The 13865-nt window shown below is 37.3% G+C and overlaps 1 protein-coding gene across 1 annotated transcript; it reads right to left on the bottom strand.

Moving 5' to 3' along the window:
• Positions 1-5707: 5707 nt before the first annotated feature.
• On the bottom strand, positions 5708-12175 carry LOC108999245 (ent-kaurenoic acid oxidase-like). The gene is made up of 12 exons (XM_035687632.1): positions 12001-12175; positions 11272-11495; positions 11107-11168; positions 10870-10953; positions 7833-8157; positions 7537-7686; positions 7158-7310; positions 6715-6798; positions 6500-6578; positions 6248-6354; positions 6016-6134; positions 5708-5914 (listed from the first exon to the last, which is right to left on the bottom strand). The coding sequence occupies exons 1-12, from the start codon at positions 12173-12175 to the stop codon at positions 5824-5826; spliced, it is 1653 nt and encodes a 550-aa protein (XP_035543525.1). The 3' UTR covers positions 5708-5823.
• Positions 12176-13865: the final 1690 nt, after the last annotated feature.

The following is a 13865-nucleotide window of genomic DNA, read 5'->3' as shown; positions in this document are numbered from 1 at the left end:
GCTACTTTGGGCGGCAGAGTAGCCCGACTCATAAATTTTAGCATTCTCCGTCTTCTTCAAAGTATGGGCTAGACTCTCCGGCTTCAATATACTTGAAATTTTTAGTTAATGAGATGAAGTGTAGAATCAGAGTTTGAACTCATAAGTTTTTCTTTGAAATCATGTGAAATTATCACTTATTCAAAAAATTTAAGTTGATGGAAATATGCAAGTTATTATATTTATAATATATCTTAACAATGACCAGCCGTAAAAAATCATATTTATTTCACTTCAACGGTAAAAAATAATGTAGAAAGTGATGCCTCTCATGATGACCTGGTCTTGTTTGCACCTAACAAAATGATTGATTTCACTTTAGGTTAAAGATCAGCACTTAACGTAATTCTTCATCTTAAATCTTGTCACCACCAATTATATATACATGCATGTTGATGTGGCACATTTATAGACGTAATTATATATATATATATATATATATATATATATATATAAGTCTATCACATTATAATGGACAACTACCTAAAAATGAGTTGCATTAATAAATCATGTGTTGACGAATCTTTTGAATAGATCAACTATATATATATATTCATGTAGTATTTGATATATTATCTAATTAACCTATACATTAATAATTCCAAGGAGAAATTAGGGATGACCAGCGGTCCTTTATGATATTCATTTCACATCAACGGTAAAAAGAATGCAGAAAGTGATGCCTCTCATGATCTAGTCTTGTAATTTACACCTAAGAAAATGATCCATCTAACGTAATTTTTCATCTTAAATTTTGTCATCATTAGTCACTTGATGATATGTTTCATATGTCTATCAGCTAATGGACAACTACTACCTTAAATGAGTTACATAAATAAATAATTACCTTCTTGATTTCATCGTATGCGCTTTAATGGTGCCACCTTTGTGTGCCCACGAGTGGAGCGCGACCACCATGCATGCGGGGTTGGACTTGAAGAGCGATGCAGCGGAGAGCATGGGGCTGCATGGGTTAATGGCGTTTAACACGTAGCGTCTAAGCTTAACATGAGAGCTCCCATGAACTGCTACAATAGAAGATCAAGGTCGTCCTACAATATGAGCATTTGGCCAATCCAGGCGTAACGTATCTTCTGGATGTAATATGAACTTGTTCACTGAAGGGAAGCATGCTATGATGGCCGGTGATCCAAACAGGTGGGTTCTGTACGTACATTCCTACTCCATCACCATATACTGCTCATTGAATTTCAAGCCGGCCAGATCGAGATTGATTATATATAATTGAATTACTTGAAATAACATTAGAATTGAATTGTCATGAATTAATCCCAAATTAACACAGATTTTTTTTGCAGGTTTTAATTGTTTTTTAGGCACTTTGGAGTCTTTTTTTCTGCGTTAAAAAATACATACCAAAACAGGCCATGCATTCTACACCTCGAATAATATAAAAATAAGCCATCGAGTAACATGCATCTCCCAAATTAGGGACTAATCTACATATAAAATATCCAATCCATAATAACATGAATGGTTGGAAATGTAAGTTGCTTTGCCCCTCATGACCTTAGATTGGGTTATGGCATAACTGCATGTCATATATATATATGAGGACTGCTATATCCACAAAGAAATTATACAAAAACAATCTCACAAACTGACGTGACTTTATCTGATCCGTTAGATCTACTTTTCAATAAAAGTAACTTTATAAAAGTAACTTTAGCAGACCAGGTAATGAGAGATGAACCAATAAAGATAGCGTAGCCTGTGGTGGATCATCTGTCATCAAGATCACCTGCCCAGTCCGCATCACAAAATGCTTGGAGATGATCATCACCTTTAGTGTACCACAAGCCAATGTCCATGGTGTCCTTCAAATATTTGAGTACGCGTTTTGTTGCAGTCCAATGAGTCGAGTTGGGGTGATGCATGCGTTGACATAGTTGATTAACAACAAATGTGATGTCAGGCCTGGTTAATGTGCAGTACTGAAGTGCCCCTATTGTCTGCCGGTACTTTGTAATTTGAGATGAGGTGAGTGGTTCACCAACATGTGAAGAGAGCTTTTGTCCCATAGTGCATGGAGATGAAGTTGGTTTGGCACCTGCCATTTTAGTTTGATGAAGTAGATCGTGGACGTACTTGGATTGTCAAAGATGTAGTCCAGTACTGTCTCGTGTGGCTTGAATGCCGAGAAAGTAGCCAATAGGACCCAAGTTCTTCATCTTGAAATCGGCTTACAGCTTGTTAATTAGTGAGTGAATCAAAGTGACGTCGGTGCCTATTACAAGGATATCATCTACATATATAAGAAAGAAAATGTGAGAGTTCCCCTTATGATAGACAAATAATGAAGTGTCTACTGGTGATGACACAAAGCCAAACTCAAGGAGAGCAGTGGATAATCTCAGAAACCACGCTCGAGGTGCTTGTTTGAGGCCATATAGTGATTTGTTGAGCTTGCACATGTGATCGGGATAAGTAAAATTTATTTTGGTGGAATATAGATTGTTATTGGGCTTGATAATTAAGTTAAAATCATTTAATATTTTATGGACTAAGTCGGTCAAAGTGGAATCTATTTATTTGATAATTGGCCTAAAAAAATTATGAGACGAGTTGGGTTATTTTAGAATTTGAGAAGAGGCCCATTAAAAATTTTGCGAACTTGGCTCATAAAAATATGGGCAAGCCCGATAGATTTTTGGATCAGTTAAAATGGTCCAACTCACTTTTAAACCCCAAAAGTCCACAAAAAGGCCCAACTCCAATTTCCCAACATCCAGACTTGTATATAAGTCCCTTCCTCCTCTTTCTTTCTCTAGAGTTTCCAGCTACCTATATAACCCTCTCATGCATGTAGAAACCTCCCTCAACTAGGGTTGCCGCACATCCTAAATTTTTTCAGTTTCCTTCCCTCTGTATCTCTCCCACATATAAGCATATCTGTTTTGTTCGTGTTTTGGAAACTACCATTATCAATTTATCAAGTCGTGGCCAGCCGATCACCACCCACGTAGGAAGCATAGGAAGCAAGCTTCTGCCCAGTGGTTCATCACCGCCATAGAAACCTAGCCTCAACTCTTAGTCACTTTCATGCCACAACTAGTCACGGCATATCCAACTGTGAAGATCATTGCACCACCGCCGTTCCGCCGTGAAAGACTGCTCGGTAAAGTAGTCTTATATGTCGTCCACCATGAATGCAACTGCACCAAGAACCACCAAGCACGAAGCCCAGTCGTGTTCAACCACCGTCAGCCACTCACAACTGAACCAACCCCTCCATGCACATTCGTAGCACCTCCGAAAGTCAACTCCCTGCATCATGAAAACTCCCCAAGCCGCTAGCTTCCATCTCATGAAACCACCTCCCCACACAAACACAGAAACCATGGCTCCTCCATGCACAACGGAAACCACCATCATCGATGCCCTATTCTAAGCAAGAAAAACATAGCATTGTTTCCACCACCGCGAGCCACCCTTTGGTGCACGCATTAACCCCGCAATAAACCATGGAGATCGCCCCCAACAACCACATTCACAGCCCCTATTTTGAATTTACAAAAACATAGCACCATCGCACGCACTCTCCTCCATGTCGCAGCAGCAACAGAGAGCCAATTCTGCACCATTTCTCCACCGCCAATCCCATGGTGCCTCTTGGAGTCCTCACTATGCCCAACTCCATTTCCAACCGACAGAACCATAAGCCTCTCTCTCTCTCTCTCTCTCTCTCTCTCTCTCTCTCTCTCTCTCTCTCTCTCTCTCCGGGTTCTGCAGCCCTGGAAAGCAGTCGCCAGTCCTTTGTAAACTGCAACGACAAACCATGTTGCATAACTGCGCTCATAAGTCCACCTTGCCTCTCCAATGGTTAGCACGGCTGTGATTAAATCCCATAGATAACATGTTACATAAATGCCCTTGCTAATAATTGTTGACCGTAGGATTAATATTTTATGATATGATTGTGATAAAATCAAGAGAAATTAGGTGTTTGCAGGTGGAAAATAATTCAGACTTTGATGTATTAGTCGGAGAAATTTTAGTAGATATCTATTATTTTGGAGAGTGAAGATATCTTTAGGGTTACAAGAATTTTAGATTTTTAGGAAAATATATATTGTTTTAGTATTTCAGGCTTAAATATCAAAATATGTATTTAATTAGAGATTTAAGTAAGATACGTGTCTATTTTATAGGTGACGATCGATATTCATTTGGCACTGTTGTGGACAAAATTCAGAAAAGTTGAAGAGTCCATGTAAGCAGGATTTCCATACTAGACTTTGCATAAAACTAATGGACTGAAGTTGATTTTATAAAAAAATATGCATGTTTTGTTATGAAAAGGAAAATTTGAAAACAACCTTGCTCATTTTGTCTGCTTTACTCATGAAATCTGTATAAGAGAAAAAATATTTTTTGTCATTACTGATGTAGACATGAGTTATTTTTAGCATTATGTTTCTGAACTGTGCAAAAAGAGCGAATATGAAAATTTGTGCATAATTATATGACGATGATCTGAATCTGTTGTGTTCTGGATATGTTATGTACTCTGTTATGATATGATGTAATCTCTGAAAGCCTCTAGCATGACATTTTGTTTTTGTTCTGTTCCGACCTTATCACGGGTGTAAAACTATGACCTCTGTTCAGGTGGTATCAATTTTTATGTTTATGGTGCACCCTCTTTGGAAGCAAAGTGATTTTCTGCGTAGTATTTCCTGTGTACACACTCAGGGCTCCAAGAATAATAAAGAGAAGATTTCACATTCAATTTTTGCTCGGTTTGCCGCCGGGGTTTGCACAACTCTATCACGGGGGGTTAAAACATGAAATTATGTTCTAATGTGATTTTTCAGTTATGGTATGCCAAAGAACTTTTGAATATGAATATTTTGAATTATCGCTCTGATAGTTTTATAACATGTTTTGGTTCTGTATTTTGAAAATAAAAATTTTTTATTTTGCATTATGAACTCTATAAATGTTCATGTTTACATACTAGTATATGCTCTCTGTTTACTGAGTTGTTGATAACTCACCCCTTATCTCCACAATATTTTTTAGATAATTTGAATGTGTTTCTGTTGAGGATCAAGATTAGGGGGCATGAACAAGATTAGTTAGGCACAATGAATTAAGCACAAAAGATTGCCATGGTTGTTGGAGAATTTATTCAGTAAATTTGTTGTGTTCTGATGAAATTGTATGTTGAGAGGTTGACATTTATTTGAGACTTTGTGGTGTTCCTAGCTAGTTAATTATTTGGAATAGTTGGTTTAAAGCTGTGAGATCTATGTGTAATTGAAAAATTAGAGTCTATATCTATATTGTGAGATGCAATTTTTAAGTGAAAAGTAATTACTCTCTCTCTCTGACCCATCCGGATATTGGGCGTTACATAATCACAGCCATTTGATATAACTTTCTCTGTTGCCGCCATGGACATGATAAGCTTTATTAATATTTGCTAATTAAACGTACCTCTTGTTCAATCAGTTGATACTTTCTGTTTGGTACACCAATTCGGGGGTTAGCTAAACTCATATACGGGTATTTGTGTGATTCCATAAATCTTTAGTAATATTTAATAAGGGCAATAATTATCATAGATATCATGAAAGCTGAGAATTACTAGGAAGAAATGAAAATTATTACGTACAAACTCGACCAGCCATGGGCGAATCAGTACTACAAGCAGACATGCATGCATTGTTCCCAAGTTCATTAATGATCAATTGCATGATCTGCAGATATATACATATATATATATATATATATATATAAACTCAGAATGGTTTGATCCTAAAATTTGCTGAGGGTAACCTCAACACCATCAATTGGCTTTGGATGTGGAAGATAAGCCATCTTTGCATTTGGGTTGAGCAATTCCCACCTGATAATAATTAATTAGAATATATTCAACATCAATGTCTGATCTGTTGCATCAAAGTTAAAAGGCAAATTAATTAAAGTAATGACAATCATTTCCCTTACTTATAACCTATAGATAAATGATGAAGGAAAAGTGCAAGTTGTATCCTAGCCAGCATGTTTCCTGCACAGATTCTTGGTCCTCCTCCAAAAACTTGGTATGTTCCAGACCTCACTGGTTTCTGCAATATATATAAGATCAGTCAAACAACAGTGCTAGTGTTTAACTAAAAGAATGATTTTTTTTTTATTTAATGATGTTGGCTGGGGTTAAGCATCATGTGGTCTCTCTCACATTCCATCTATCTGGATTAAAGCACAGAGGATCTTCAAAGTTTTCAGAATTTGTGTGGAGGTATCGAACCCACAGAATCACTTTCCAGTCCTTTGGTATTTTGTAACCTACGTACAGATCAAACCGTACAAATTAAAATCAGTTTCCAGTACTGCTATTATTAGGCAATTTATATATTTTCTATATATTATTATAATACATAATTTTCGAAGCATAATCACTTAATTTCCAGCTTTTTTAAATGTGCAGTACCTTTATACTCTGTTTCTTTGGTGGCAGATCTGAAAACGAATGCTGCAATGTTGGCCATTCTTATTGTCTCTTCCACCACCTATATATATGTCAAATTAAAGTTACTCCAAAAGGTTTAATTGCATTGGCTTCCTTAAGAAAATGAGAGAAAAATAAATAAAATTCTCAGATATATAGCTGACAATAACGGCATGATATATCATGATCTAGATCACCTTGTTTGTGTACTTCATTTCTGAGACATCTTCACTTGTGATGAAATTGCCTTTCCTCTTCTTGCTTATGGCCATGTTTTCCTCCTGATTTCATGATTAAGATTAATTAGACGCAAAACAGATGACCACACCTTCCTTTCCTATCTTCAACACCTTTTCTTATTTTATTAGTTGCAATTTTTATTTCCCCTCTTTAGGCCCGGTTTGGATACACAAAATCATTTCATCATTACAACTTTTTTAAATTACAAAATAAAAATAATATTAAAAATAATATTCTAACAATATTTTATTCAACTTTTAACAAAACATCTTATCTAGATCTCATCTAATTTGAACTGTGTACGTAACCAAATGAGGCCTAAATTTTAACAAGTATGATTACGGATGATATGGTATACATGATATATATATCTAGCTAGCTTGCGCGCATGAATAGTTACCCGTAACTTTTGGAGGACATTAGGGAATTTGGCAAGATAAAATACAGCCCACATTGATGCAAGGCTCGTAGATTCATATCCAGCAGCAACAAGACTAACGATGTTGTCTATCACCTCCTGATAACTCAATTTATTGCCCTCTTCATCTTTAATCTACATCAGCCCATCCATTAGATCATTCGTTTGATCTACACCATTTTGGTTCTTCCTTTTCTTCTCCAACTCCACCCAAAAAAGTGCATCAAGCTTCTTCCTGCACTGCAACATTACAGTACAAAATCCAATACATGCACAATAAAGATCATATTAATTAGCCATCTGATAAATCATACAGTGACGAGGATGGATGCATGCAGGTCTGATCTACACAAATAATTACCTGAAGAGCATGGTGATAAGCAGTTCCATGAAAGTTAATTGGATACGCCCTAACACCATGAACCAACCCCTTAAACAACTTGTCCATGTTGTCTAACTGAGGCCCCGGCTTGAAGCTTACAAATAATCTTCCAATATTTTCGAAGGTCAGCTGTAAGCATGCATGCGTGAGACAGACATGGAATTAATTAATTGATTATAACTCCTTATAATTACACAAATTAATATTTCTGAGTGCTAGAGATCTTCCAGAACGAACGATAAATGTAAAAGCAAAATACACATATAATATAGGACCTTCTTGATTTCATCATATACTTTGACTTTGCCCTTTTGTGCCCACGACTGAAGCGCAGCCGCCATGAGGGGTTGGACCTGAAGAGCTATGCGGCGGAGAGCATCCGGCCGGTTAATAGCGTTTGATACATAGCTTCTAAGTCTGGCATGAGACTTTCCATGAACTGCTACTAGAGAAGTAGGGCCAAGGATATCCACTGTAGGCCATTTCAGGAGAAAGGTATCCTCTGATTGGAATATAAACTTATTCACTGCTGGGAAGCATGCTATGATTGTCGGTGATCCGAATAGGTGGGTTCTGTACATTCCTACTCCATCACCATACCTGCATCATCAGATTCGCATCACACACACACTACTACAAATTACAATAGGTAGAACATATATATATATAATGAGCCACGCTTCAGGCCGGATGGATGTGAAACTATTTTTCACACCGGCCAATAAGCAAATGCCACGTAGGCATTCTAAAAAGGGAGAAGTTGCAGCCGCTTACACCCCATCGCTCTCTCTCCTTCTTTCTCTCCCTCTCCCTCCCCCATCTGCACTCACGCCGAAGCCCTATCAATCTCTCACTCTCCTTCTTTCTCTTCCTCTTCCTCCCCCATCTGCACTCAACGCCGACGGAAGGAATTTGAAAATAATCATAAACTTGTTTGGAAAGTTCAACTTCAAATTACATTAAAATGTTCACAAAACTACAATAACTGGGTATATTAATAAAGATAAAAGAATTCATTCAATCCATATGCACACACACACATATATATATATATATATATATATATATAATACAATCAATCTTTAACAATAAAATTAAGCTCTCAACAGAAACACTGTGCTGTGCCATCAATCTGAGAAAACCCAAACCAGCAAACCAGCAAGAAGATTTTTTTTTATTGGAGACAGAGGGCTCCTTGAAGAAGGAGAGGGAAACATCACACGAAGGAAAGACAAATAGATAAATATGGTTTTTATAATATCTGGAACTTCACCAAAAAGGGAAATTTGTTTAACAGACGATTTTTTTGGGGCTAATTTCCGTCGGGGTCAGTTCAGAAGGGAGAGGGAGAGGGAGAGGGAGAGAAAGAGGGGGAGGGAAAGATGGGGTGCAATTTCTTTCTTTTTGAAATGCCTACGTGGCATTTGCTTATTGGCCGGTGTGAAAAATATTTTCACACCCATCCGGCCTGAAGGTTTTTCCATATATGATATATCCATGTTGGAATTGATCATTTAATTGAGTACTACTTGTTTTTTCTTTATTCTTGAGATTAGTTTCTGCTTTTTCATGGCAATATATAAAGTTTGAGGCTTGCATAAGATCAAAGATAATAGGAAACTCTAGTCTCTAGCGTAAGTTTGAGCTCATAGATATTTGCATACGAGAAAGGGAAATTCATGATGATCTTACTTGCGACGCTTAGAATTGATGAAATCATCGGGACGACGAAGAATTTTGAAGTACCAGAGGAATGTGAGCATTTCTCCCAAAAAGGGAAAGCCCATGTGTCCTGGTGGGAGCTTTGTCGCAGAAGAAGTACTCAAGGAGCACTGGGCGTTAAAAGAAAAGACATACCAAAGCTCATTCCACCACCACAGAAGCAACCCTAAAAGTGGCAAACCTCCTAATAGCAAACCCAACCACACTCCGATCGTAGTAATTTCCATCTCCAAATGCGAATAATCCTAGCTCTGATCTGTCTACTGCCACACCAAGCTAGCTAGCTAGTTTAATCTCGTATATATATAATATAGTTAAGAATTATTATATAACTGATCATCTGTATATGAAATAATTAAATATATATTGTTGAGTTTGATTCCCGGTAGGTTATTCCATTGACTAACTTCCCTAAAAGACAAAGCTACAAGAGTTTCTTAATTAGGTCATGTAGGTCCGTTCTTACCTAAAGCATGATAGCATCGATCAAGACTACACAAACACACACACACACACATATATATATATATAATGGATAAGACAATTGTTGGGAATGGACCAAATGTAACAAAGGCCGGCTAAGTTGAAGTAAATAATAACAAAATAAATAACAAGCACACAAAGAATACCAAGATTTAAGTGGTTCAGCTCAATGTGAGTCTACGTCTACTGGCGAGATCAGTTTCAATGATTTCACTATCAACAAAAGATGGAGTACAAAGTATTGATTACAAAATCCTCTTCCAAAGTGTCAAAACACACTTGGGAATATCACAAAGAGGACCTCTCTCTCTCAATACAAGTTTCGGCAACCTCAAAAGGTAAAAAGTCTCAAATGAATGATGAAAATTCATATTTATATTGTAGCGGCACGAGCCCTGAGCGAAGTGTCGAGCGAAACTTGAGCGAACATTAGGGTTGCCATCCCGCTTGAGCGGTGTGTCGAGCGGGTGTCGAGTGAACTTTCTAGTTGAAGCTTCACTCGAGCGAAGTGTCGAGCTAAGGTTGCTTAAGCCAGGGTCGAGACAGGGTTGAGCAATAGTCAAGCCAAGCCTAAAAAAATGACATTTTCAGTAAGAAATCAAGTCAAACTCAACAAATCTCCACCTTGGCTTAAATTCTACCAAGCCTAACAAGAAACCATTAACCAAAGAACTGACCCCCTCCACCAAATCCCCTAAGGGAATCACATATCCCTAAACACCAATCAAGTTCGAGTCCAAATAAAGTTTGAACTTGTGTACTGGAACTGGCTTTGTCTTCATATCTGCTGGACTTTCAGCAATCTTCTGAATTTCTAACACTCCCTATATAACAATTTTTCGAAGAAAATGATACTTGACATCAATATGTTATGTCCTTTCATGATACATTTGATTTTTGGTCAAATGTATTGCACTCTGGCTGTCACAAAACACTGAAAATGCTTCCTGCTGTAATCTCAAATCACTGATCAAACCTTTCAACCAAATGGCCTCCTTAACAGCCTTAGTTGCTGCCATATACTCTGCTTTTGTATTTGATAAAGTAACAGTAGATTGTAGTATTGCTTTCTAACTAATAGCAAAACCACACAAAGTAAAAACATACATTGTCAATGATCTTTTCTTATCCAACTCCCCAGCATAATCAGAATCAACATAACCAACCACCCTTGAATTGTAGTCAGTTTCTCTATCAAAGATTAAACCAAGGTTCGAAGTACCTCTCAAATACCTGAGTATCTATTTCACAGCCTGCCAATGAACTCTACCCGGGTTAGCCATGTATCAACTAACAACACTCATTGCCTGTGAAATATCTAGACGAGTACAAACCATTGCATACATAATGCTGCCAACTACACTGGAATAAAGAATATTAGTCATGAACTGTTCCTCCTCGTCTATCTGAGGAGATAGAGATGCTGAAAGTTTAAAGTGTATAGCAAATGGTATACTTACTGGTTTGGAATTAGACATTCGAAATCTCTGAAAAACTTTCTCAATGTACTTTCTCTGGGACAAGTACAACTTTCCTATCCCTGTGGATCTTCATCCCCAAAATCTTCTTTGCGGCATCTAAATCTTTCATTTCAAACTCATTTATGAGTTGGGTTTTCAACAAACTAATGTTAGATATGCTTTTAGCAGCAATAAGCATATCATCAACATAAAGTAGCAAATAAATGGAAAACCCATTAGATGACTGCTTGTAATAAATACCAACTATCATAGCTACTCCTCACATAACCATGATCTATTATAAAAGAATAAAAGCGTTTATACCATTGCCTCGGAGACTACTTCAAACCATACAATGATTTCTTCAATCTGCATACATGATCTTATTTTCCTTGAACAATAAACTCCTCTGACTGATGCATGTAAATGGTCTCCTCAAGCTCACCATGCAAGAACGATATTTTAACGTCAAGTTGCTAAAGCTCTAGGTCATGCATTGCCACCATAGTAAGCAACACCCTGATTGAACTGTGCTTCACAACTGGAGATAAAACTTCATTAAAGTCGATGCCTTCAATTTGACTGTAGCCTTTTGCAACCAAGAGTGCCTTGTACCTTGCATCTGCAACACCTTGGATTGCCTATTTTCTTTTGAAGACCCATTTGCAACCAACATTTTTCGTCTTCTTAGGCAACTTAACCAAATCCTAAGTTTGGTTCTTGTGAAGAGACTCAATCTCCTCAGTTATTACTGCGCACCATTGTGCACACTCCTTACTTTTGACAGCTTCTGAATAACTGAAAGGCTCTTGACCATTTATGTCCTCTACTGTAGTAAGTGCATACATTACCATGTCTGCATGAGCATATATTTGAGATGGCTTGAGATGGCCTGATCTGTCTCTTATGTCTACCAATAGCAATACTGTAGTTTTGCTCACCATGTGCGCCATCATCAAAGTCAAGATCATGCTCATCATATCATGCTCATCATAACATGATCTTGGGTGTCGCCTGGCACCCCTTGTGAAGCCTCAACCTGTAACTCCACCTTCTTGCCATTACTTTGTTCTTCATCTGTAGACACAATAAACTCATTTCTTGGATTAAGCATAGATTGTTCATCAAATACTACATCCCAGCTAATTACAAAGTTAGGTGATTTGGGATCAGTACACCATAATCTGAATCGTTTCACCCCACTGGCATATCCAATGAATATGCCTTTCTTTGCCCTTGGCTCAAGTTTTCTATCATTAATATGAAACTATGCATCACAATAAAAAATTTTCAAATTTGAATAATTAGAGGGAGTACCAGGCCATACCTTATTTGGAGTTTTTAAACCAATTGATGTGGCTGGAGAGCGGTTAACCAAATAGCAACCTGTGTTGACTGCTTTAGCCCAGAAATCTTTAGACAAGCCGACATTTAATTTGAAAGCATATTGCGGGCTCTCTCCAAGAGAGTCTTATTCATCCGTTCAGCTACCAATTTTGTTGTGGAGTTTAAAGTTAGCAAATACATTGCTCTTCTGTTTCAGAAAATAAACTCAAATCTTCTGTGAGTAATCATCAATAAAAGTAAGCAAATACTGGGCTTTCCCTTTTAATGGAACTAAAGATGGACCCCAAAGATTAGAATGAATATAGTCCACAATACTTTTAGTTCTGTGAACCCTGTAGTAAACTGAACCCTGCACTGTTTTCTAAACACACAATGTTCACAGAATTTAAGTTTTCCTATCTTCTGATCACGCAACAAATCTTGCTTACTCAGAATAGACATCCTCTTTTCACTCATGTGGCCCAAACACATGTGCCATAGATGGGTAATATCTAAGTTTGGATTATTTGAAACAGACACTACAACTGTACTTGCCATTGTACTGCCCTGAAGGAAATAAAGACCATATGTCTTATCTCCTCTCATTACAATCACGGAGCCCTTATTGACTCTAATTGCTCCACCTTAGCCGGTGTACCGGAAATCCAAAGAATTAAGAGTGCCCAAGAAAATAAGATTTTTCTTCAAATCTAGGATGTGCCGGACGTTAGACAATGTCATGACAATATCAAAAATCTTAATCCTAATTGAACCAATCCCAGCGAATTTACAAACCATATCATTTCCCATAAAAACGGAGCCACCGTTGGCTGACTCATAAGTAATGAACCAATCCCTCCTGGGACACATATGAAGGTACAAGCTGAGTCCATGACCCACTTGTCACCATAGCAACTATTTGAACCACTAATTGCTAGGAAAATATCTGCGCCGTTAGACTTTTTATCAGCAACGCTAACAACGCTAGAGGAACTAGTGCTTTCCTTTTTATTTTTCAGTTTAGGACACTCATTTTTGTAATGACCAAATTTATGGCAGTAATAACATTTAACATTTTTCTTGTTAAATTTCGACTGTGAGCTACCTTTGGATTTACCACTGTTATTCTCTGAACTTCTCTCATTTGATCTACCCTTGCTAGAGGAACCCTTAACAATCAAATCACTGGCTTGATTATCCGTTCCCTTCAAATTCAATTTAGTTATCAATTTCTTAGAGTTCAAAGCAGATTTCACATTTGCTAAGGAAATAGTATATCTACCATACAACATTAAATTCACAAAATTATCAAATGAC

This window comes from Juglans regia, chromosome 2, assembly GCF_001411555.2.
Source record: "Juglans regia cultivar Chandler chromosome 2, Walnut 2.0, whole genome shotgun sequence".
NCBI classification, from domain to species: domain Eukaryota; kingdom Viridiplantae; phylum Streptophyta; class Magnoliopsida; order Fagales; family Juglandaceae; genus Juglans; species Juglans regia.
This window is presented reverse-complemented; position numbering and strand designations above follow the sequence as displayed.